Source organism: Trachypithecus francoisi, unplaced genomic scaffold (assembly GCF_009764315.1).
Source record: "Trachypithecus francoisi isolate TF-2019V2 unplaced genomic scaffold, Tfra_2.0 Lachesis_group6, whole genome shotgun sequence".
NCBI lineage: Eukaryota > Metazoa > Chordata > Mammalia > Primates > Cercopithecidae > Trachypithecus > Trachypithecus francoisi.
In genome coordinates, this window is record NW_022681471.1 from 34,375,912 (window position 1) to 34,402,552 (window position 26,641).

The 26,641-nt window shown below is 38.9% G+C and overlaps 1 protein-coding gene across 1 annotated transcript in view; it reads right to left on the reverse strand.

Annotated features, from left to right (window-relative positions):
- Nucleotides 1-26,407, reverse strand: part of WDR44 (WD repeat domain 44) — a 102,187-nt gene extending 75,780 nt beyond the window's left edge. Inside the window, 1 exon segment of the mRNA XM_033201000.1 lies at nt 25,830-26,407. Coding sequence (XP_033056891.1) covers nt 25,830-25,906 — 77 coding nt within the window. The 5' untranslated portion in view covers nt 25,907-26,407.
- Between the last annotated feature and the right edge of the window lie 234 nt (nt 26,408-26,641).

Genomic DNA, 26,641 nt, shown 5'->3' on the forward strand with positions numbered 1-26,641 from the left:
ACTGCAACCCCCGCCTCCCAGGTTCAAGCTATTCTCCTGCCTCAGACTCCCAGGTAGCTGGGATTACGGGTACCCACCCCCACGCCCGGCTCAGTTTTGTATTTTTAGTAGAGACAGGGTTTCACCACATTGGCCAGGCTAGTCTCAAACTCCTGACCTCAGACGATCCGCCTTCCTCAGCCTCTCCAAGTGCTGGGATTACAGGCATGAGCCACCGCACCCAGCCGATAAACAGTTGCTTATTACAGTCAGCCATGCGCCTGCATTTAAAAGCTTTCTTCCCAACATCCTTCTCACTTATGCTTCTCATCTGCATTGAGCTGGGAAATCAGATTTCCTTAATATGAAATTGTATGGTGAAGGGAGAATCTAGGGATCCTAAGGGTCTCCCCATGAGACTTTATGTACATAACCTTATTTTGTGTGGCACTTTTTTTTTAATTGAACTGTTCAGAGGCTTTTAAAATGCTTACTTCTTGTTTTCAGCTGTATCTTGAGAACTGTCATTACCACAGAAGTGGCCACCAGATAAGTGAGGTGTTATTAATCTTCAGTATCCTTAGACAACTCAATAATTCTCTGTAAATAAGTCTCTAATGTCAAAGTAGAGACAATAACAGTAGACTATTTCAGTGTTTATGTGACTAAAGAAAACAACTATTCATGTTCAAGTTTGGGGATGGGAGGGAGAAATGGGGAACTAGATGTCAAGAAAATTAAGTTCTACTCTTAGCTCTCCCATTAACTAGCAGAAATATCTTAAGCAAGGGATTTTAGAGTTCCTATAATTTCAGGGAATTTTGTCTTAAGACCCTTCATTAGTTTGAGAGTGAAGATATAATTTGTACCATGATTAATGATCTAAATATTATATCCTCTAATTTCCCTTAAAGTTGAAATATATTATATAAAACATGGATATAATCTGACATACATGTACATACCCAGAAATGCTACATCTAGTTAACTAGAAAAATATTTTTTTCTCCAGTGATATAGTAGGGAGCTAAAAAAAAGAAATAAAAAAAGAAAAATCGAAAAATATTTCTTCAAAATATTCTGTAGATACTAAATGGGGTAAATTAGATTTATCCTTTTTACATATTAAGGTAATTTTTCCCAGAGAAAGTTCAAATATCTACATAAAAAAAATTATTAAACAACACATACATGGAAAATTTTTCAGAAAACTCTGAAGTTACATGTAGACGTATTTGAGCACTGGTGGTATGTACCACTTTAAAGAAAACCTGACAAACCAAAATGAGAGCTTCAAAAGTTCACTTTTCCTTTCCAAAGCTTTCATCATAGGGCACCTTTAAATCAAATATTTCTGATGCATTTACTATCTGATCAATAAATATTTAAAAAAATAAATATGCTTCTTACAAAGTTGAACAAAAATATAACTTTCAAGGGCTAGGCTTCCTTGCTCACCTAACAGCAGACACAAAACAAAACTCAAACTTCCAACATATTAATACTAATTACAATATGGTAATCTTTAAATCAACCAAATTAATAAATTCTTCACTTTACATACTGATCTTTTTTGTGGTGAGAACATTCAAATTTTACTCTCTCAGCAATTTTGAAACATAATTATTATAGTCATCATGCTGTGCAATAGTTCTCCAGAACTTATTCCTCCTGTCTAACTAAAACTTTGAACCCTTTGACCAATATTTTCCCGTTCCCCAGCTGCTCCCTACTCCCCCAACCCCTGGCAACCACCATTCTACTCTCTGCTTCTATGAGTTCATCATTTTTACATTCCACATATAGTGAGATTATACAGTAGCAGTCTTCCTATGCCCGGTTTATTTCACTAACATAATGTCTTCTAGGTTTATCCATATTGCCACATATGACACGATTCCGTTCTTATGTTGGCCATTTGTCTGTATGTCTTCCTTTGAGAAATGTCTGTTCAGGTCCTCTGCCCATTTTAAAATTGGGTTGTTTTCTGGCTACTGAGTTGTCTGAATTCCTTACATTCTGTGGGTATTAATCCCTTAACAGATGTATGGTGTTAGTCCATTTGCATTGCTATAAATAAATACCTAAGGCTGAGTAACTTAAAAAAAAAAAAAAAAAAAAAAAAGAGTTTAGGCCGGGCACAGTGGCTCATGCCTGTAATTCCAGCACTTTGGGAGGCTGGGGTGGGTGGATCACGAGGTCAGGAGATCTAGACCATCCTGGCCAATATGGTGAAAACTCGTCTCTACCAAAAATACAAAAATTAGCTGGGTATGGTGCTGCATGCCTGTAATCCCAGCTACTCGGGGAGGCTGAGGCAGGAGAATCCCTTGAACCAGGAAGTTGGAGGTTTTAGTGAGCCGACATTGCGCCCCCACACTCCAGCCTGGCGACAGAGCGAGACTCCGTCTAAAAAAAAAAAAGGTTTATTATTTTAACTCATGGTTTTGCAGGCTGTACAAGAAGAGTGGTACCAGCATCTGCTCCTGGTGAGGGCCTCAGGAAGCTTCCAATCATGGTATGCAAAGGGGTGCATCACATAGCAAGACAGGAAGAAAGTGGGGGAGGAGATGCCACACACTTTTAAACAACCAGATCTTGCGTGAACTCAGGCCAAGAAGTCATTCATTGTGAGGACAGCACCAAGACATTCATGAGGGATCTGCCCCATGACTGAAACACCTCTCACCAGGCCCACCTCCAATACTGAAGGTCACATTTCAACATGAGAATTGGAGGGGACAAAACATCTAAACCATATCATATGCTTTGCAAATATTTTCTCCCAATCTGTAGGTTGTCTTTTCACTGTTGTTTCCCTTGCTGTGCAATTTTATCAGACCAATTTTAGTCTGACACAATCTCATTTGTGTATTTTTGCTTTTGTTGCCTATGCTTTTGGGGTTAAATCCAAAAAATCATTGCCTAATGTCAAAAACAGCAAATTTTTGATTTTGCAACATAGTTTCTGAAATTGAAGACAGTGTCTATCAATGCAGGAATTGAATTTAAACATAAAAAGCAACATCTGAAACAGCTTCAAAATAAATTCTGATTCAAATAAGTACTGATATTCTACTAAAAAACCCACATGGCTTACAGATCAAATACTAAAATTATTTAGTGTGTCTTCCACTTAGGTTTTGAATATAAAGATAATTTTAAGATTAGTACTTCAGCAACTTTCAATATAAATAGAACATTTTAATGTGTTATATCCTGTTTTCTATTAGAAAGTTATTTTCGGCTGGGCGCAGTGGCTCACGCCTGTAATCCCAGCACTTTGGGAGGCCGAGGTGGGCAGATCATGAGGTCAGATCGAGACCATCCTGGCTAACACAGTGAAACCCCGTCTCCACTAAAAATACAAAAAATTAGCCACGCGTGGTGGTGGGTGCCCGTGGTCCCAGCTACTCGGGAGGCTGAGGCAGGAGAATGGCGTGAACCTGGGAGGCAGAGCTTGCAGTGAGCCGAGATCGCACCACTGCACTCCAGCCTGGCGACAGAGCAAGACTCTGCCTCAAAAAAAAAAAAAAAAAAAAAAAGAAAGACAATTATTTTCATACACTAGGTAACATTTAGTTTATATTAACAAAGCTCATGTCTGAATACGAAATAGTTTATTACATGCTTTCTCCAGTCCCTCTTCATTTAGCATTTTAATTATAGAAATTTTTTTGGCCAGGCATGGTGGCTCATGCCTGTAATCCCAGCACTTCGGGAGGCCGAGGCGGGCAGATTGTCTGAGGTCAGGAGTTTGAGACCAGCCTGGCCAATGTGGCAAATCCCATCTCTACCAAAAAAAAAAAAAAAAAAAAAAAAAAAAATTAGCCCGGTGTGGTGGTGCACACCTGTAGTCCCAGTATACTCAGGAGGTTGAGGCAGGAGAATCACTTGAACCGGGAGGCAGAGGTTGCAATGAGCTGAGATCACGCCACTGCATTAAAGCCTGGGCAACAGAGCAAGACTCCATCTCAAAAAAAAAAAAAATTAGATATATTATATATATATAAAATCACTATTTCAAAAAATGTACATGACTTCAAAACACTGTTCTGGTGATTTTATAAAACGGTATAGGAATTAGTTTTCTTTAATAAACTCTGACCTGATTAAGTGATAACCTTCAGATACCTGAAGCAAAATTTCATAATAAGGTCATTATTCCCAATGACAGGGGCCTAGTCATTGATAAGATGACAGTAACTGCAACTTAACCAAAAGTTGCCCACTGATTTTTCCATGGGAAGCAAAATGTCAAATTCTTTATAAACTCTGACATAATAGTACTGCATTCAATACAACTGAAGCAAAAAGTACAAGTATGCAAACAAAGGGAACATTTTAGTAACCCTCTTAGATGGCTACACTTTGGAACTTGCTAAACCTGACTCCCTAATTCAGTATGTTGAGAATGGTATCCATGTACTTTATAGAAATAAATACCAATTTGACAGAAAATATATAACAGTAGTCTATTTTTAAAAAGATTTTGATACAATATAACAACTGTGGTTTTTCTATCACAGTTATTCAAAGTGAGCATATTACCTACTGATGTTACCTAGTGTTAAAGACATTCACAGTAATCCTTTTTAAAATCCTAAAAGGATTTTTAAAAAATCAGTCAGAAGGCAAGAGTACTTTTTTTTTAGTATCTGAAGGAAACGTAAGTATCATTTAGACCAACTGTCTCATTTTACATGTGAGGGAAATGATGCCATGGGTTAAATTAATCCATTAATTCAACATTTACTGATTGTTTCCATGTACCAGGCATGGTCCCAGGTATTGGGTATAAAGTAGTGAACAAAACAGACATGGTCCCTGCCATCTTAGAACTTATGCTAAGACCTAGTGAAGACTAGGACCCAAGTTTCTTTGCTGGTTCTAATAACCCATGCAGCCTCTCTACACTAGTAAGTCTAATGTCCCTTATGGTTTCACATAGGTAGGTAGCCAGTCAAGTGAAACTGTGGCCCTTTAGTAAGGCCTTAATTTATCTAGAAGTACCACCACAAATTTCTCAGGGAAAGTCTGGGGTCCCAGAGACTGAAAGGACAACATGACATCAATCTGAAAGTACAAGAGCTATAATTTTACACAATAAAACAAAAGAGCGGAAACAGGAGACCTGAGTTTTAGTCCCAAATCTGCCAGTAAAAATCTATGTGACAATAAATATTTAGGGGGAGTTTTTCCAACATTTACGTATGGCTATTTCAAATATATACAAAATTGAGAGAATAATATTATAAACCCAAATGTACAACATGTTGATCATGTTCAACAATGATCAATATCAGTACTCCTCTTCCACCCCTCAGCCAGATTATTTTGAAGCAAATCCCAGAAACCATTTCATTTTTAACCATAAATATTTCAGTATGCATCTAAAAAGGACAAAGATTTCTTTTTAAAACATAACCACAACACTATTATAAAATTTAACAATTCCTTATTATATACAATATATTATATTAAGAGATATATATTACATATAACACACTGTTATATAACATTCAGACTTCCCAGACTGCCCAAATTTTTTTACATTTGGTTTATGTCAATCAAATAAGATCTGTATATTACAATCAGTTGATATGTCTCTTTCAATAAATCAGCAGGTTCCCCTTCAATCTCTCTTATTTCTTGCAATTCATGTGTTAAAGAAAGTAGGTTGCTGTAGAATTTCCCATGTCGGAATTTTGTTGATTACATCTCCATGGTGACATGTCAGAAGAAATATATTTTTTTAAAACATGCAGGAGAGATTGGAAGGATGGAATGGGCACATATCCAAGAAAAATTGCAAAAACCTGTAAGAACATTATCAGAAAGGCTGGCACTCAGAATGTGCTAAGATTTAAAAAAATACTGGAGACAAAGATTTTCTTTAATTTATACTCAGAACAAGCACAACAAATATAAAGTGCAGGTCTACTTATATATGGATAAGTATACATTATTATAATGTAAAAGGCTATCTCAACTTTTTATTCTATTAAGATTACTGATAGTCAAACCAGAAAGGGAAAAACAAATTGTAGAATGAGGAAACTGAATCCCAAAGCATTCAAGGAAATAAAAGTACCTAACATTAATATTATAGGTGACTTCCATTCTACTCTCCCAAATTATGTCCGAGTGTATCTGAGAATTTACAGAGCTCAATTTCCACCTAAAATCTTTGAAGAATCAGGGGAATGGAAGGGGATGATGTAAAGAAAACACTAACAGTCAACTCTGTAAAGCAGGTAGATGCCTAGATGCCACCAACTACAGACAGATTGATTTAATGTCAATTCCAAACAAATTTCTTAAGCACTGTTTAATTGTTTAAGGGCCCTATGCAAGGGGAAAAGATACTCATTAAGAGTCAGCAAGCATTCACGGAAGCCAATCATGCAAGATTAACCTAATTTCCTTTTCCGATAGGGTTACCAGCCTAGAATAAAAGGGAATATTGTATACACACAAAAATCTGGTTTTAAGCACTAAATTTTCTACCCTACCTGATGTTCTTACTAATGTCTTGGATGAGGACACTGACGGCATATCTACTAAATTTACAGATAACACAAAGTTGGGAGAGACAGGTAATATACTGGCTGACAGGACCCCAAAATACTTCCTTTTTTTTTTTTTTGGAGACAGGGTCTTGCTCTGCTGCCCAGGCTGGAGTGCAGTGGCACGATCATGGTTCACTGCAGCCTCGACCTCCCAGGCTCAAGCAGTCCTTCTGCCTCAGCCTCCCAAAGTGCTGGGATTACAGGTATGAGCCACTGCAACCGGCAACCAAAATATTTCAATGGGCTAGAACAATGGGTCAAATCTTAACAGTATGAAATGTAGTAGGGATAAATGTAAAATGCATGATGGGAGACACATGGCTTAACAGCAAATCATGTGAAAACACTTAGGTATTTTGGTTGATTGCTCAGACAAAGACTGTGATATGGCTGCCAAAACTACTATGTTTTTAGGCTGAATTATCAGAACTATCATGTCCAGAGCAAGGGGAATGGTAAATTCTATTCTACTTCTTACTGATAAAAGCACACTTAGGAACATCATATACTTTTTGAGAGTCATTTTAAAAGGACCACTGATGAAATAGAACATATTCAAAAGAGAAATCAATTTGATGAATGTTCTAGAAACTGAGTGGAATGATATAAAGAACTATCTAGAAACTGAGTGGAATGATATAAAGAACTAAGGATGGCTAACCAGAAGAAGATAAGGAAGAAAAGTAGTTGTTTTCAAATGTTTGAAGCATCATGCAGCAGAACTAGGACTAAGGGTAGAAATTACAAAGAGATAGGCTTTTGTTCAACCTAACAATCTCAGTACCAACTTGAGTTTACAAAAAGCAATGAGCTGCCTCCTTGATAAAGTATTAAAACAGAAACTCAATGATGTCTCAATAGGGATATTGCAGAAGGCTGGAACAGACAATCTCTGTGGTCTTGTTTCTATTTCTAAAGTCACAATCTCTTTAAACCTCAGTTTCCACACCTGTAAAATGAAGGAGTTGTATTAGTTGAGCCTTTAGGTCCCTTCATTCAGTCAACAAATCCTTATTGGTTATCTACCATGCGCCAGGCACTTTCGGGCACTGAAATATAAAGGGTGAGAAAGATCCAGCCCTTGCCCACAGAAAGGTCATAATCTGATAAGCTGACGAAAATATAACAGATAATTTCAATATAAGGTAACAATTGCAATGAGAGACACAAGCATATGATAACCTTGAAACACAGAGGAGGGGCACCTAAGTGTGTATGTAAGTGGGGGAAGAGGACATATTTGGATAGGCTTTCTGGAATAGACCCTCCGGCTATTTCTACAAGACAAAATTATATAAGACTATAGAAGTTCTTTAAAATACTAAATAAATTTACAGTAAACACTAACTTCAGCTTATTGCTCTCAACTGGCACTTGCTAAAGATGAATTTTTCTGCTTACTGATGGATATTGTAGACTGCTGTAATAATTTTTACAAAGGAGGAGTTAGAAATCTAACTTTTAAAAATTAATCAAAAAAAACCAGATTTCTGATTTTTTGTTCTAGGAATCCTAAAGTTTATGCCTATCTCGTTTGAATTAATCACTTAATGCATGCTCTAGCTGGTGTTTTTCTTTCCTTTAATTTGGTGTATAATATATCTGAACAATCAGTAATCTTTCCAAGTAAAGACAAAAACTGAAGATTCACCACTGTAGACATCAAATAATAAAAATGAAATTTTCACAAACCAAAGAGTTTAATTATGTTAGATGTATTACAGCAGACAAGTAATCATTCTAGAATCTGTTAATTGCTCGATATGATCTTTAGCCAACTGGTAAAATTTCAGAATGCCTTTTGACCTTACTTTTTGGATTCTGGATTTATTTCAGAAAGTATATACAGTTAAATGTTGCACATAGGCTAATTTTCTTATTGAAGTCTCTGTTTTAACTTATCTTTTAAAATGTTATTCTGTATTTGATATGTGCAATGTGTACATGTAATTATGAAGCATAAAAAAATACATCTTGTCACTCACCACATTAACTGAGAATTAGCATTAATACCAGTGCAGCTACTATGTGCTTTATTCCATCTGACTGCTGCTCCCTTAGAGGTAACTACCACCCCAGATTTCACTTATTGTTCCCTTAATTTTTGTTTTCAAAAATAGTTTCATCATACATGCATGTATCCCTAAACAATATATTGTTACATTTTTCTATTTTTTTCTTTTTTCCCTTTTTTTTTGAGATGGAGTTTCACTCTTATTGCCTAGGCTGGAGTACAATGGCGTGATCTTGGCTCACTGCAACCTCCACCTCCCGGGTTCAAGCGATTCTCATGCCTCAGCCTCCCAAACAGCTGGGATTGCAGGTGCCTGCCACCACGCCCGGCTAACTTTTGTATTTTTTAGTGGAGATGGGGTTTCGCCATGTTGACCAGACTGGTCTTGAACTCCTGACTTCAGGTGATCTGCCTGCCTCTCTGCCTCCGAAAGTGCAGGGATTATAGGTGTGAGCCACATTTTATTATTTTTGAGCTTTGAGCACTGACGCATTTTCAAAAAAAAAAAAAGTGTTGGACACTAAAATAAACACCATTGCACCAAAAAAAACCTTAGTATTCCCGTGACAGTAAAGGTTACTCTTGTCATCGCATGGTGTATTTAAATCTCACAACTGTGCCTATATCTACTAGTCTCCTCCCTCTTCCCCACCTAGGGTTGCCAGATTTAGCAATTAAAAATATAGGATGCCCAGTTCAATTCCAATTTCAGATAAACAATGAACACATTTTTAGTATGTTTATCTGAAATTGGAATTGAACTGAGTGTCTTGTACTTTATCCAGCAACTCTACCCCACCCCCAAGTGAATTAGGTGGATAATTAATCCTACATTCTGTTAGTGTGTGATAAAGGGACAAAGCAGGAAGAATTGCATGGCCAATGCCATTGTATAAATATTCATCTGATTTTTTACTAGTGTTCACTGAATGGGGAAAAATGTGCACACGTGTCTATTCAGTCAGAGTTCTTCCAGACTGTGCATGCACTGAATAGGCTTAAATGCAAATACTGTATGTATGGCATTATGTACATTTATCAAAAATGCTCAGCAAAAAGCAGGAAGGTGTATAAACAGCTTCATTATTTTTGGCTTAGATTGCCCCACAAAACCAAGATGGCTACTGTAACACATTGACAAAATCTCTAGATACGTGAATTGACTTATAATCACTGAAACTGTTCTCAGTCAACATGTTCAAAATGAGGTCAATCTGTATATGTCAAATAACCATCAACAGCCAACTTTCTAGATAAATATCAATTAAAATTATTTTGTCATTAAAAAGGGATTGTTATTACATATACAAAGTCACTTTAGAACAGTCTCCTCACTTTACAAAAAGGGTAGTAGAAATATTTCAGTTATATTATTTCTATATCAATCTAAAATCTGATGAGTCTTCTGTAACATGAAGTAGAATTTGCTTCTCAATTCTGTCAATGCATAATCTCACAATTTTCCCACAACTGAAGCACTAATAGCTCCCAGATTTGAATGGCAACCAATACAAGTATGTATTACGAACCCATATAGATTAGATTCCCCAAACAAAGCTACTTGCACTGTCTTGCCTGGCTTACTGCAAAACTCATATTTTGAAATCAGCTACTGACATGGCCGACTATAGTAGGAATCTAACTTGGTTCTTCATAGCTTCTGCAAGTGGTTTTTCTCTGGGCAATTACTGGTTTTTCTCCAGGCAATTATAGGAACACCTTTTCCAATTCTAAACTCAGATCTTCAGCCCTCATGTGGTATGGCCTTAAAGTAATCCGGACTCAAATAATGGTGTAAGTGCTTAGGCGTAGTTTTTTTTTTTTTTTTTTTTTGAGACAAGGTCTCTGTTGCCCAGACTGTAGTGCAGTGTGGCATGATCTCAGGTCATTGCAACCTTCACCTCTCAGGCTCAAGTGATCCTCCCACCTCAGCCTCCAGAGTAGCTGGGACTACAGGTGTGCACCACCACATATGGCTAATTTTTATTATTATTTCTTTTTTTGAAGAGACGGGGTTTCGCCACATTGCCCAGGCTGTTCTTGAACTCTTGGGTTCAAGAAATCTGTCTGCCTTGGCCTCCCTGCCTGACTCGGGATCACATGCATGAGCCATTGTGCCCAGCCAAGTTGGCTTTTTAAAAATAACTTTAAATTTCTGTGGTTTCAAAGAGCCAGAGACCATAAACCATCCTACAGTTAGTTTCTCACTCATCAGCTATAGACAGATTCTTCTGCCTCTTGGGCTTGGTGTTTTTCTATTCCCTACCTGAAGATTATCTAAAAACAAACACACAAACCATTCTGCGAATAGGAAGGAATCAGTGTGTAGACTAAACCTACATTTGCCACCTGCTTCATATTCAACTAAACAACTAGGAACTCAAAGAACGACCTCCTAAAGTACAAAAAGGAAATATGAGAACAATCTCACACTTAACCATTATTTTCAGACTTTTCATTATACTCAATGAAAAGAATATACCAGAACAACTGAACATACAGAAAAAAATTGACTAACAAGGTCTCTTTTTCTTTTCCTGTCAGTAAGAAGACTCACTTTTTTTTCAGGCCCTGAGGAAAAAAAGGTGGTTGGCTCTGCAGAAGCCTTTTGTCAGGTTGCAAAATTCCTAACAGACTCCTAAAGAGGTAAAAAGGAGCAATGACATGGAAGGAGGGAGTATAAAGTGAGTCAGCTAGAATAAAGCTGGTTGCTTGGGAAACACTTTTCTTACATGAAAGTGACTACAAAAGGTTCACCAGGAAATTACCCTAGAGCTTGATTTTGTTTTTATCCCCCTCTATCCTTTGTTATAAGGGAAACACAAAAGTAAGATGAGCTTAAGCAGTGCACCAAGGAACTGAATCAAGCAGAGCAAAGAATAGCTTGCCTGTACAAGAAGGTGCTAGGATTCTAAGGTCCTTGAGGTGAACAGGGTATGAGCATAGATAAGGACTTAGCCAGTCATTAAAGTAAGCAACTAATTAAAGAGTTTTGATTTCTAAAGCCCAGCAAGTTGAAACAGTAAGATTTGACAGCAAACTAAGATCAACACTGAAGTGCTAAGTCTAAACAGGGAATCGGGTATCTGGTGCTCAGAAAACATTTAACAAGAACTCTTTCTTGGGCCCACTGAGGCCAGGCAGAAAAATGACGAAAACAAAAAATGAAGCAAAAAACAAAAATAAAAACAAAACCAACCCTAGGTTGAACCAAAAATTAAAAACACTTCAAGTTTAGAGAACAAGAGACTGTTCTGCTTTGTTCTTAAATCTTGCTCTAAGTGCACAGCTTTTAAACTTTGGTATGTAATACTGTACGCTGGAGTTGAAATGTATATAAGCACCTTCAACCTAAAGACAGTACTACTCAAACTCAAGAAATGGCATCTAAGAGAAAAATCATCTGCTGGCTTTTCAAATCCAAATCATTTGTAACAGTACCACTCTCATTCTCACAGTCCTATTTTAAGTTGACTACTAATATTTTAAGTTGACTATTACCAAAAGTGATAATCCCAACTAAACCTGAAAAGTCTAAAAACAGCAGTAAAAAAATAAGTGCTAGGCAATCATAAATTAGTCTGATTTTCCTAGTACATCCCAAAATGTCATGTAACTAGGCAGTAGAAAATAGAAATCACTCGAATTTCCTTGGATACAAAGCAATACTGGTTTATTGACAACATTCACAAAAAGCTGAGAATATAGTTATGACAATTATCTAATAGAAAATTAACTGAATCTTCAAGATGTGAATTGTTACTTTTATTACCTTTTGAAAGGACACTTAAATTTTAAATACTATGAAAGCGCAGAATATATCTAAAATTAACTAATAATTATTTTATCAATGATATTAATAGAAATAGATAGAAAATTTGGCACAATGGCCCTATGTTTTTTGAAAGGTTTTGTGGCAATATTTGTAAATGATCTTTAATGAAATCAAAGGAAACTTTTTTGTGAAATATACATCTGTTCACATACAAGGTAATTACAAAACTTCAAGTGGACCTTTTTACAACTATATCTTATCTAAAATGACAACCTGATTTTTCAAAAATGATATATGTAGGGCAGATTTATGCCATATTCCTAAAGGAACAGCTTGATAATGTATTTACTGACATAAAGAGAAAACCATTTTCCTGGGCCTACTCAAGAATTCCAAACTAAAAACATTCTATTCTGCACATTCACAACCATTCAATAAATACCTACATTAAAACAATAACACCAAGGTAAGGCAGTTATATCACAATGTCCCAATTTGTTAAAGTAGGTTAGAATAAATCTATTAATGACTTAAAGTAATTTCTAGTAAAATCGAGACAGAAACAGATAACTAAATTTATGCCTGCCTAGAAAAATCAATATCTAATTCAATCATGCTAGATCACTGTTACTTTTGAAAAAGTAAACAAGATGTTGGGCTACAGGCTGTATTATAGAAGCTTTATCAAGTTAAAGTGCTAAGATTTTTTTTGTTTTGTTTTGAGACGGAGTCTCACTCTGTCGCACAGGCTGGAGTGCAGTGGTGTGATCTTGGCTCACTGCAACCTCTGTCTCCCGGGTTCAAGGGATTCTCCTGCATCAGTCTACCGAGTAGCTGGAGGAGCTCCTCTGTGCCACCATCCCCAGCTTTTTGTATTTTTAGTAGAGACAGAATTTCACCATGTTGGCCAGGCTGATCTGGAATTCCTGACCTCAAGTGATCCACCTGCCTCGGTCTCCCAAAGTGCTGGGATTACAGGCATGATACACCATGAATGGCCATATTAATATGATTTTGTAAGTTACCTAAAACATTAAATGGAGTACTAATCTGTGTGGTGTGGTGGTTTTTTCTTTTTTGTTTGTTTGTTTTAGATGGAGTCTTGCTCTGCAGCCAGGCTGGAGTGCAATGGCGCGATCGCGGCTCACTGCAATCTCCACCTCCCGGGTTCAAGCGATTCCCCTGCCTCAGCCTCCCAAATAGCTAGGACTACAGGCATGCACCATTATGCCCAGCTAATTTTTAAAAACTTTTTGTAGAGATGAGGTCTTGCTACATTGCCCAGGCTGGTCTCAAACTCCTGGCTTCAAGTGATCCCTCCACCTCAGCCTCTCATGGCACTGGGATTACAGCCATGAGCTTCTGTACCTGGCCAATCCTTATTTTGAGCAAAACAGGTAAACATATTTATAATTTAAAACTATTTTAGTTATACGAATTCTGAGGTTTTTAAGAGTTAAAAAAGTACGTCAGATAAATATAAAAAAAGAAAGGCATATGGCTTTTAAAAAATAAAGACCCATACAACTATTCAGTCTTTACTGTTCTCTTCCTGTTTATTCAAAGGCTACAAAAGCAAGATAACACTTCCTATTAGTTTTCTAAACAGCTTTCTCAAATTAAAATGAATTAATCTAAAGTCCATTCTTTCTATAACCTATAGACATCATTGTTGTTAAAAGCTTGCTTATTTGGTAGCTGCTGATGATTAAGATACTTTTAAGTCATTTTACCTAGTTTCTGACTACAGGTGTTCACCACCATGCCCAGCTAATTTTTTGTATTTTTAGGTTTCACCATGTTGGCTACAATGGTCTTGATCTCCTGACCTCATGATCTGCCCGCCTTGGCCTCCCAAAGTGCTGGGATTACAGGCATGAGCCACCGTGCCTGGCTGTGTGTGTTTTAAGAGTCAGGGTCTCACTCTGTTGCCCAGGCTGGAATGCAGTGGCACGATTATGGCTCACTATAGCCTTGAATTCTTGGGCTCAAGTAACCCCCCTCTACGCCCACCTAGCTGGGACTACAGGCAAATACCACCATGCCTGGTTAAGTTTAAAAAAAAAAAAATGTTAGAGACAGGGTCTCACTATGTTGGCCAGTGTGGTCTCAAGTACCTGGCCTCAAGGAGTCTTCCTGCCTCAGCCTCCTGGGTAGCTGGGATTACACGCATGAGCCACCACACCTGGTGGGGTACTTATTTTAAAAAGTAAATGCCAGCAACCTCTAAATAAAAATTAGCATTCTAAAGCACCTGTCATGAGCCCCCCTTTTTAAAAATTTAAATTGATAAATTCTATTAGTGAACTGATTACACAGACTTCAAGATTTCTTGTTTTTCTTCTTCTGAGTTCACTGCTCATCACCAAAAATGAGCAGAGGAACAAAACTCAAACCAAACTATTTATTTTTTAAAATTAAAGAAAACCTACTGTTATTATCTTTGATAAAAGTTTTGATGGGAAAGAAAGTTGTAAACTAATGACAGAACTGAGACTGTCGTGTAACTGGTAGCTTTTAATTATTCATGTTTTCCTGCAATACCACGAATAACAGAAACTCAAATATATTTCAGTAAAATTTGCTATTAAGTACTTTATTTTCTAAATTTAATTTCTATGCTTTATATACTTGAATTTCTACTTCTATATTCTTTTTCTAATGAAATATATATCAGGCCAGGTGCAGTGGCTCATGCCTGTAATCCCAGCACTTTGGGAGGCCGAGGAGGGAGGATCACGAGGTCAAGAGATTGAGACCATCCTGGCCAACATGGTGAAACACCGTCTCTACTAAAAATACAAAAATTAGCTGGGCATGGTGGCATACCAGCTACTCGGGAGGCTGAGGCAGGAGAATCACTTGAATCCGGGAGGCGGAGTGCCACTGCACTCCTCCAGCCTGGCAACAGAGCGAGACTCTGTCTCAAAAAAAAAAAAAAGAAATATATATCAATTACTTGATATATATATTCTACAAAAATCTTCAATTATCTAGAATGCTTACCTACAGAACACACTATGTAGGTCAGTTTAAGACCTTTACTATTTATTATTAAAAATTATTCAATCTTATTTATATCTTAAATAGTAATTACTAATCATTTATTTTTTTTGTAATTACCCAGCTATTAGGAATACATTTTTCCCATTAGTTTGAAAGCCAATAGAGGTTTGATTAGGTAGAAAATGTTAATAACTACACTCTTTGTGACTACTACAAAACACATTTGAAGGGAAAGGGAAAAAGAAACATTTGTGTTTCTAGTTAGAGGCTTGTGGCCAAAAAATGAATCAGTTATACTAAAATAAAAACAAAACACAATACAGTACTGTGGCCTAACTAAGCAACTGACAACAATCTATAAAACAATTATAGTTAAAAAAAAAAAATCTGGGATTAGGACTTTTTGACATGGCACAGAAACCCAAATCAGCAATGGCTCACATCCTGAGGGGGTTTCCCTTAGGAACAAAGAACATAACCCTTTGAAATGCAGTGAACAGTGCCTGGGATTCCAGCTCTTTCAGAAGCAAGGTCATTTTCTGACCTGGCTACCATACCGTAATCAATTATGTCAAAGCTTAAAATGAAGGGCATAAAAATACTGCTTTTTATTGTTTGAAACAGTAACTTTTTAAAAGAACTTTGAAAACAAATGCCCACCGTTAGTTAGCATTACGGCGTTATCGTTCTTTGCATGTAACATGTAGCACTATAATATTTCTTTCTTACTGTGAACACATTCATTCCTGAAAAAAAGTTGGTAACAAGGAACTGATAGGAATGCAGGATAACTGGCAACACTTCCCAAGGTTTCACTTGTTAACATTTAATATTTACTGGGTATAGGATGTCCCCAAGTTATGAAGATCCTATACATCCAAAGCACTCTCCTTGCCTCAGCTCCCTTACCTACCTCCTCTTATAGGAACTGGTACCTGTGTGTGGTTAGGGGTGACTGTAGATTGGAGAGAACCAGGAAGTTCAAAAGCAGAAGAAGTTGTGAAGAGCAGTAGATACCACAGAGCATGCTTACTCACCACCCCAACTAAACCTCGTGTGCGCTAGTACACATAACTGTGGACTATGCTGGGAAATAAGGCAAAGGTTAAAAGTCAACAGCTAAGGGCTATGATCTGGGACATAATAGGCACAGTAACGTGCACTTAAAGGAAAAAGAACTGATCTCAATCATTAACCTTAACCCTTAAGCCAAGCTAATAAAGATAAAATACCGATTGCAAAATACAGACAAACCTACTTGCTTTCACTCACAAAGCTACTAGTTTTATCAAGCTACCTGTTCATTTTGCTCACCTCTCTTTCACTAATCCAAAGACTAAGCCCCACCTGTAACACTAAACAATCTTTATCAACTTGTCCACCATATCCAATGTAACTAGTTTTTCCCTTACTCCTTCCAAAAGTTTCCCACCCTTTATATTTCTTCCATCACTGCCCTTCTCAGTTTTAAGGGACAAGAAGTAGTTATACTAGGAAATTTCTGTACTAATGACGATGAGTAAGCTAGGAAAGAAAAAGCTGGCAGTGAAAGGGGTGGAGTTGGGGCTGAGTGAAATGTTCAATCCACCTGCCATTTTAGTTTGGCATGGATAGGTAATATATTTTAAAAGACAGATTTAAAAAAAAATTCAATTGTTAACAGCACTGCTAATAACCAGAAAGATGATTCCCTCAGTCTTCCAATTCCGATGAATACTTTCAGGCACAGAATTAAGAGGACTGTGGATATTAAGTTCATCCACAGCTATTCTTACCAGTTCAAGAACAATGTCAGAAAGAATACTCCCACCTCTTCTCTTGAGCTTGCTTAGTAATCAGGATGCTTGCTTCTGAGACAGTGAGTTTGCATATAGCACTACATACTATTTATAGGTTCTCTAGAAAGTTTGATCTGTGGTTCATAAGAATGCCCACGATTCAATGAGTTTTGTACTGGAATAGTCTATTACAATTAGTAGCGGCCAAGTAGGTTTTATACAGATATAGATAGCTTGTTACAGGTATGGCTTGTTCTATATAGGATACCTATTAGAAAATACCATTCAATGTATACCTATGTAACAAAACTGCACGTTCTGCACATGTACCCCAGAACTTAAAGTATAATAATTAAAAAAAAAAACCATTCAAGTTTTCCCTTAGAAGTTTCAAAAAATCTTATATTTCATCCTCAGAGTTTTTTAAAAACTGACTCCTCCTTTGAAAAAGTTTAAAGATCAGGACTCTGGGGAAAGTGAAACCGCTCTAAAGTCTATTTGTACAATTAAAGATTTCCTTGAAGCATTATCATAATTTATAGTTTTATTGTTTTTGCTTTTATTTTAAAGAGACAGAGTCTGGCTCTGTTGCCCAGGCCAGAATACAGTAGCGTGATCGTAGCTCACTGCAACCTTGACCTCTCGGGCTCAAGCAATCCTCCTGCCTCAATCTCCCAAACAGCTAGGACTACAGCCATGCACCATCATGCCCTACTACAACTTTTAAAAACTTTGTAGAGATGAGGTCTTGCTACATTGCCCAGGCTGGTCTCAAACTCCTGGCTTCAAGTGATCCCTCCACCTCAGCCTTTCATGGCACTGGGATTACAGCCATGAGCTTCTGTACCTGGCCAATCCTTATTTTGAGCAGAACAGGTAAACATATTTATAATTTAAAACTATTTTAGTTACATCAATTCTGAGGCTTTTAAGAGTTAAAAAAGTCAAATAAATATTTAAAAAATGAAAGACATATGGCTTTTAAAAAATAAAGACCCATACAACTATTCAGTCTTTACTGTTCTCTTCCTGTTTATTCAAGGGCTACAAAAGCAAGATAACACTTCCTATTAGTTTTCTAAACAGCTTTCTCAAATTAAAATGAATTAATCTAAAGGCTAAACATTCTTTCTACAACCTACAGAAATCATTTTTGTTAAAAGCTGGGTTATTTGGTAGCTGCTAATGATCAAGATGCTTTTAAGTCATTTTAGCTAGTTTGTGATGATACTGAGTCTAAAATCACATTTGCAAATATATTTCGTAAATGGTCACCCTCGATCTGGAAATCAATTCTACCTGTTATTATAAAGGGATGGCTACTGGATGCAGTGATACAATGCATTCAATCTTCAGGGCAATGACTAACACTGGATTGAGAAAATTAGTATGAGGAAATTGCTGCCTAAACATGTTTTTGTTAAACTGTATATGTTGAAAATGTTTAAAAAGGTTTGGAGACAAAAAGGTTTTGTGGACTTAAAAAACAACTGACTCTGATGGAATGCCAAATTGTGAACTGCCAGACAGTTGCCGCTGGTAATAGAACTCTAAGACCTGAAGTGCTCTGGCAGAACCTGATTATATGGTAATCCTAGTATCTGAGAGAAGGCAAAAGAGCTAGAAGAATAACTGATAGACTGGTTGCTATAGTAACCAAGATAAATTTGTATACTGACTGAGGAAAAACACCCGGGTTGCCATCAGGTATGAGGCCCACATTATGTTGTAGGTGCTTTTTCCTCGGTTTTGAATCATGAGATGACAGACTAACACAAAGACTGCTGAGTTTGAAATAAGAGAATAGAAGAGTTTCACTCTGAAGAGTAGCTGGTTAGCTGAATAATATCCAACAGTGAGAGGGGAACAGACCTTGTGAAAGTTTGTAGATACTAGCCTATGGATAGAAATGAGAAACATAGGTTATTTATCAATTCAAGCTAAGTATCAGTAGGACATCATAAAGTACCTACAATTTTTTTTTTTTTTGTTTTTTTTTTTTTTGAGACGGAGTCTTGCTCTGCCACCCAGGCTGGAGTGCAGTGGCCGGATCTCAGCTCACTGCAAGCTCCGCCTCCCGGGTTTACGCCATTCTCCTGCCTCAGCCTCCCGAGTAGCTGGGACTACAGGCGCCCGCCTCGTCGCCCGGCTAGTTTTTTGTATTTTTAAGTAGAGACAGGGTTTCACCGTATTAGCCAGGATGGTCTCGATCTCCTGACCTCGTGATCCGCCCGTCTCGGCCTCCCAAAGTGCTGGGATTACAGGCTTGAGCCACCGCGCCCGGCCAATTTTTGTTACTTTAACTTTGATTTGAGGTATTTCTTATAGGTTATTAATCTCTTAGAGAAGGGGTTATTTAATTCATGCTGTGAACATGTTTATCAAAATGATGGGATTTGTCGTATCTCAGTCATCCATGCCCCAGGAAGCAGCACTGTAACTTGGTCTCTATACCTACTGCTGGGGCTACCTTTACCTCCTCCACCTCCATCACCACAACCTGCATGATCTCTTTATACTCCCTTCCTTCACTTCTAATACTACCCCAGGAAGTAACTACCAAAATTGCAGAGTATGAGGAAGAAACAAACAGCCTCTTAAAGGTGCTTCCCTGGCAAATTCACCTGATTTTGTCAAAGTCTTAACAATGAACTGAAGAGTACAAACACATGTGTATGGTAATGTAAAGGTTATACAGTAAGTCTAAAATACCAGTAATTAGAAATTATTTTCTGTTTAAGACCACCACTGTACTTCACATCCTAAAACTATTTCGGTTTTTAATATTTTTTAAAATCAAAGGCCCAGTGCAGTGGTGCATACCTGTAATCTCAGCACTTTGGGAGGTCGAGGCTGGGTCAATCAGTTGAGCCCAGGAGTTCGAGACTAGCCTGGGCAACATGGTGAAACCCCATCTCTAAAAAAAAAAAAAAAAAAAAAAAATATATATATATATATATATATAAATTAGCCAGGTGTGGTGGTGCACATCTGTGGTCCCAGCTACTTGGGAGGTTGAGGTGGGAGGATCACCTGAGCCTGGGGAGGTTGAGGCTGCAGTAAGCTGAGATTGCACCATTGCACTCTAGCCTGGGTGACAGAGTGAGACCCTGTCTCAAAAAGCAAAAAAAGAAAACAAATTTTATCTGTCCTATCTTACGAAGTAGATTATCACAAGAAGAGAATAAAGTTTTCAATTTACAGGAGTTCATACAGATTCAGCTTGAGCCCCCAAATTGCCATGCCACTATGGACTATCCTACCCCCATGAGTTATCAATTGACAGTTGGAAGTCACTAAATATAACTTGTTTATTTATTTATTTATTTATTTAATTTTTTTGAGACAGAGTCTTGCTCTGTTGCCCAGGCTGGAGTGCAGCGGCACAACCACGGCTCACTGCAACCTCCGCCTCCCGGGTTCAAGCGATTCTCCTGAATCAGCCTCCCAAGTAGCTGGGTGTGTGCTACCATGCTCAGCTAATTTTTGTATTTTTAGTAGAGATGGGGTTTGACCATGTTGGCCAGGCTGGTCTCGAACTCCTAACCTAAGGTGATCCATCTACTTCAGCCTCCCAAAGTGCTGAGATTACAGGCGTGAAAAATGGTGCCTGGCCGTATGTCACTAAATTTAGAACTTGAATTTACTAATTAATATGTAGAGGGTTTTTTTTTTTCTCACTTCAATATGATGTTACATGAGTGTGATAAAACAGCATTGGTAAATATATTTCTATCACTTCACAAAACCTTCAGTAATCAAATTTGTGATCAAATGTCAACTCCTCAACAAACAGCCATTTTTAAGGAAATTTTCCTAAAATAATAAATATTGCACAGATATTTTTTAAATTAAAATTTGTATCAATTTTCAATTCAGAGAGAAATGTTTCTGACACCTAAGTAAAGTGAGAAGTTGAGTTTTCAACAAAGGCAGCTACACACCTTTTTGTTTTTCAGACCTAACAATTATTCAGGACAGTTTGGTCTCAGTTCCCATGACTTAACATTTTATCATTATTCCAACCTGAATGTGACAGACTGCAGTTAATACTAACTAAACGCCTAAGAATAAAATAATACAAATAATCACTGTTCTTAGACAAGCTATTTTGCCATTGTTTTTCACCCTGGCTTGGAGAAAACTAGTGGGCAAAACTTAGGATTCTACAACAATTCAAGGCCTCTGATAGGCAAGGTATGAAGAAACAGTCAAGTAAATCATCTTAAGAGCCCAGCTAATAGGGTAAGTGCCAGAAACCTCTCGCAGAAATACCCAGCAATACTTTCCCTCCGTCCACAGACATGGTAGCATGGTATAAGTGAGGTATCAAGAGACCTGGGCGCTAGTTCCAAGTCTGCCCTTATTAGCAATGTGTCACTTCCCCTCTCAGATCTAAATTTCACTTTCAGTTAAAAGGGAAGGCTGGGCTAAAATGATCTCCAGTCCCTTCCTACTCTAAAAATGTTATGATTCTATCCTTCTTCCAAGGCCTCAAAAATATTTTGGCTGCCACTAAAAAAAAAAAAGAGTGCTGAAAATGTTACATTTATTTTTACAACATGTTCTCAGTGCCAGCCTCTAGTATGTGTAAGTATAAACCACATGAGCTAGCAGGGGCATTCATCTCATATATAATTTACCCAGTGAATACTTAATTTCAAATTTATGGGTCTCGAACTATGTACCAAACACCATTAAGTTAAACTAAAAGGTTAAAAAAAGATCACGGAAAGATTTACCAAGAATAAAAGCTTATCAATACAAGCACACTATTAAACCTCAATATAAAGACATTTAGAGTTGGAAGGATTCTCAAGAGTGTAATCCCCTCAGTTTAAAGACGAGGAAATAAATGACTCACAGTCCAGGGCTCTTTTCTAGTATACCACACAGTTCCTCCTCTCTTTCCTGCTCTATCAAAAGACAGCCCGGTAGCAGAAAGAACGCCAGACAGTCAAACTGATCAGGTTCTAGACCTAGCTCCACCATTAATTTGCTGTGGCAGCTTTTACAAGTTCCTTTCTCTCTCTAGGTTTCAGTTTTCACAACATTTTACACGAAGGAGTTTAACTGGATAGATGTCCCTTCTAGCTGCAATAGAGTATGATCTTGCAACATTCCTATGACAAAACGAAAACACACTTTGCTGAAAGAAAGTGGAATTTCTTGCCAAGAGAACAAAAAAGTTTGGGCTGCTGGTTTTAAAGATGTATCAGTTAAATTCAGCAACTTGGTCCTAAAGCATTTTACTCCAGAATCTACAAGGGGAGGATCTCTCTCCACCTCTCTGTCCCTGCTCTCACTGCCCTCCACAGAAAAAAAAAAAAAGAAGAGCTGGTTTCAAATCCCAGTTCTGCCACTTAAAAGCTCTCTCCTAGGACAATTCACTTAACCGTCTCTGAGTCTAAGGTTCCTAGGCCAGGCGCAGCTCACGTCTGTAATCCCAGTACTGTGGGAGGCTGAGGTGGGCGGATCATGAAGTCAGGAGTTTAAGACCAGCCTGAACAACATGGTGAAACCCTGTCTCTACTAAAAATTAGCTGGGCGTGGTGGCACACACCTGTAATCCCAGCTACTCAGGAGGCTGAGGCAGGAGAATCTCTTGAACCCGGGAAGTGAAGGTTGCAGCGAGCAGAGATCACGCCACTGCACTCCAGCCTGGGTGACAGAGTGAGACTCGGTCTCGGAAAAAAAAAAAAAAGTTCCTCATACATAAAAATGAAGGTAAAAATGAAGATAAAAATGAGAAAACCTGCCCCTGGTGAGATGGCTCATGCCTGATAGTAATCCCAGCACCGTGGAAGGCTGAGGTGGGAGGACTGCTTGAAGCCAGGAGTTTGAGACCAGCCTGGGCAACATAGCAAGACCCCATCTCTAAAAAAGCCTTTAGCTGAGCAGGGTGGTATGCACCTGTGGGAAGATAACTTGAGCTTAGGAGTTTGAGGCAGCAGTGAGCCATGATCTTGCCACCTCTCCATCCTGGGCAACAGAGTGAGACCCTGTCTTGAAAAAGAAAAAAAAAAAAAAAAAGAAAGAAAAAAGAAAATAATAAAGAAACCCTGACCTAAAATATCCATAAAAAAGCATTATAAATACGGTATATATTGCAAAGCTGGGCAAGTGAAGATGATCTGCCACTGTGGAAAAGTAGGCTATATTGGAATTAAAAGTCTCTAAAAAAACTGGGCTGATTCTTATTAAATTTGCTTTCAAAGAGTAGATTAATAAAGCCGAAGACATCACTGGAAGGAAAATGCAAGACATAAATTAATTTTAGTTAACAGCCTGTGTATTAGGAATGTGCTAATTAACAAAACACGAGATAAGTCTCCACTGCCTATTCAGTTTACTACAATTTGTTGACATAGTCTGTGTACTCCCAAACACACAACAGCAAGGAACATTTCTGAAGTGCCCAAATTCCGTCTATTAACCTTAGAAATTGTATAGTTTGCCACTCCAGATCATATCAAGGAACAGAACATATTTCTGATGACCAGTATCTAGTAATGCAATCTGTCTCCACAAATCAAGATTTCTCACTACATTTCCAGGTTATAAATTGCCCACCCAGATCTCCTCATAGTGTCTTATGCAAATGATACAACCTTCACCAAAGGATAGAGGAAAATGTAAATGATGCTAACCTTTTTCTACCCTCTCAGTGCTGCCAGTTCTTTTCAGATGCAATTCTCCAGATTAGTCTATTCTCTTTCCAATCCTCTAACACAGAAAGGAGCCCTGAAATCCACAAACTGACCCTGTAGTTTTATCCATAGAGCTCAACACACTTAGTAATTGGGCAGGTTAAAGTTAAAATTAGAAAGCTGAGTTCCAAGAAACTTTTTTAGTCTTCACCTAATATCAGAGGATCAAAGTGCTTGAGAAGCTATATTATCTCATGAGGGAAGAAGTGACTCTATCAATTCTGTCAAAATGACTCATCCGGTTTAGATAAGTAAAATAGCTCCAAGTTCTATATATCTCCCAAAGTAAGCTCTGTGTAAAGTTAATAAATATGCCAATGCCAAGAAAGGAAGGAGACGAGCATGAACACTTTGAATGCTTTCTCTGTGCCCAGGTACTGGACTAGACAGTTTACACAGGTCCTGATATAACTTGCGTCCTTTGAAATTAAACTTACTCAATGGAAAGAAACAATATCCACAGAGTAGTTCTAAACTGATCATCTCATAAACTGATGATTTCCCTCCCCCACCCCAATACACACACACAAAAGTACCAAAGGACTTGGTCTCTCATTTCATCTGAATTGTCAGTTCATTACTGTGAAGGGAAAACCACACACAAAAAAATTAAATTTCACGGAAATCCAATACATTTCAAAACCCAAATGTATTTCCTATCATCTACACTTAGCTCTAAACTTGTCTCAGATATTGAACTTGAAGGAGATTCGGTGCCATCTCAAGATTGGCCATTGCCACCCCAAAATCCCACAACAGTGACATGAAGGTTGTTGGAAAGACACATATCTGAAATCTACCAAAGTACATTGCTTTCTGATTTTATTACTGTAACTTTTTGGTGTATATTGTGTATAAACACACATTAGTTTTTAGAATGACTTCTAGCATGCATGGCTAACTATACTTGCATCACAGGGGGTATTTCTCCCACGGAGTAAGTATGAGAATTGAAGGCAGTGAACTTCTGGAACCATATTAGTCCTTTATACTAACATACAAATTTTACCAATCCTCAAGTTCTTACAGCATGAAAATATATTTCACTGCCTCTACTTCCACGTACATTCATAGGGGAGTTCGGCGAAATCGCTTTAAAGCACTACTCCAACTTTGAAGAGTGGAGAAGTGGGTAAGTAAATACAAGTCCTAGTCAAGCGAGCATTCCAACTACTGTACTTCCTATTCAGAATCACCCGTATTAATCACCACTAAAACATCGTGCAGAATTAGATAAAGAACACAAAGCTGGGGCTCTCCTTCCAATCACCAGATTACTCAGCACTTGTTTGTCCCTCTGCAGTCAGTTGTGCACATTTCTTCTGTCTGGCCATCCTTTTAGACCGCATTCTTCCTAATAGGGACCGTGTATTCGATTTCCTTTAACTCATGACAAGGTGTTATTTTAATAAAACACTGTTGATCTAGAGTACATTCGCTACAGGACTTTCTTAAGCAAATACCCAACCTTCCCCCCGGCTCATTTTCGCTGTGTGCAAGAAAAAGAGGACGGCAAATAGGGGAGAGTTACAGCCACCTCTGAAGTGAATAGGTAAGTTAGCGGTAAACGGGAGAATAAAAACCTACAAGTTACATTTCTCCTGTTACTGCTCCTTTAATCTACGGTCCCCGAGGCCAAAACCGATGTTTGAAAGGTAAGCTCAGAACCCCAAAGATACAAATCTCCGACTCTCAGGCACGTAAGCTGTTGCCCCTCACAGAAGGCTGGATCAGAAGAGAAACGGGCTCCGAGAGAGACCCTGGGACCGTTCAGCAGGGAAACGGCCGGGAGGCTGCCCGAGGTGGGTGACTCCCCCTTCTCCGCGTCACCCCACCCTAAGAAGCCCCAGGTCTGGGTTCTGAAGCGCTTCAGTGAGACGGAGAGGAACAGCGGTGGCGGACACAGCGGGACCTGGGAGGGGTGTAGGGGGAAGGCACAGGAGATGCGGGGGGCCTGGGATGCCCGGCTTCCTGGCCACAGCTGCAGTTACTTACCCCACGGGGTAGCCGCCCCCTAGGTGCACATCTTCAGGGGCATCATAGAATTCCTCGGTGTCGCTTTCCGACGCCATTTATAGGACACACCCGCGGGTGAGGGGGCCGGCGCCGCCTGGAGGAAGGGTGACTCTTGTCTCCTCCTCGTCGACCTCCACCCGGGCGAGACTGGGGAAGTGGGTCCCGGGCGAGGCTGAGGGAGCAGACGATCTGAAGAGAGGAGACTGTTAAGGAAAGGTGGCTGCCCTCAGTTGCCGGGCTTCGGGAATGACCGGCAAAGCGGCCGCCTTAAGAGGCGGCCGTGGGTCCACGGACTGTTGCTGCCACCGCTCCCAGTGATAGGTGTATAAGGAGCGCAAAAGAGGCGGTGGCTCTTCGCAGTGGGGGAGGAAGGGCGCGCCGGCGACAGCGGCTCCAGTTTCTCCCGCAGCAGCAATTTACAGCAGCTGGAAGAGCTAGTTGCCCGCAAAATACCGACGCGCACCTACCCTCGCGAGACTTCGGGAGGGGCGGTAACACGTGGGCGGGGCGAAGAGGTGGCGGGGGCGGTTCCACAGAGGCAGCGCTCTGATTACTTCTGCCCGGGAAGCCTATCAAAACGGCGCAAGCGCGTTGAGGGCGTTCGGTGAGGACGGAAGTAGCCGAGAAGGGAGGGGTTGAGCCTCCCGAAGGGAGGAGTCTAGCAGCTTGGTGCCCGGGCTTTGAGAGCGCGCGCCCGACGTAGGTGGGGTCAGTCATAACGTCTTACTCCCTAACTGCAGTTCCAAAGAGACGAATTTTGAAAGGAATGATTTTGGGTCGGTCTTCTTCTT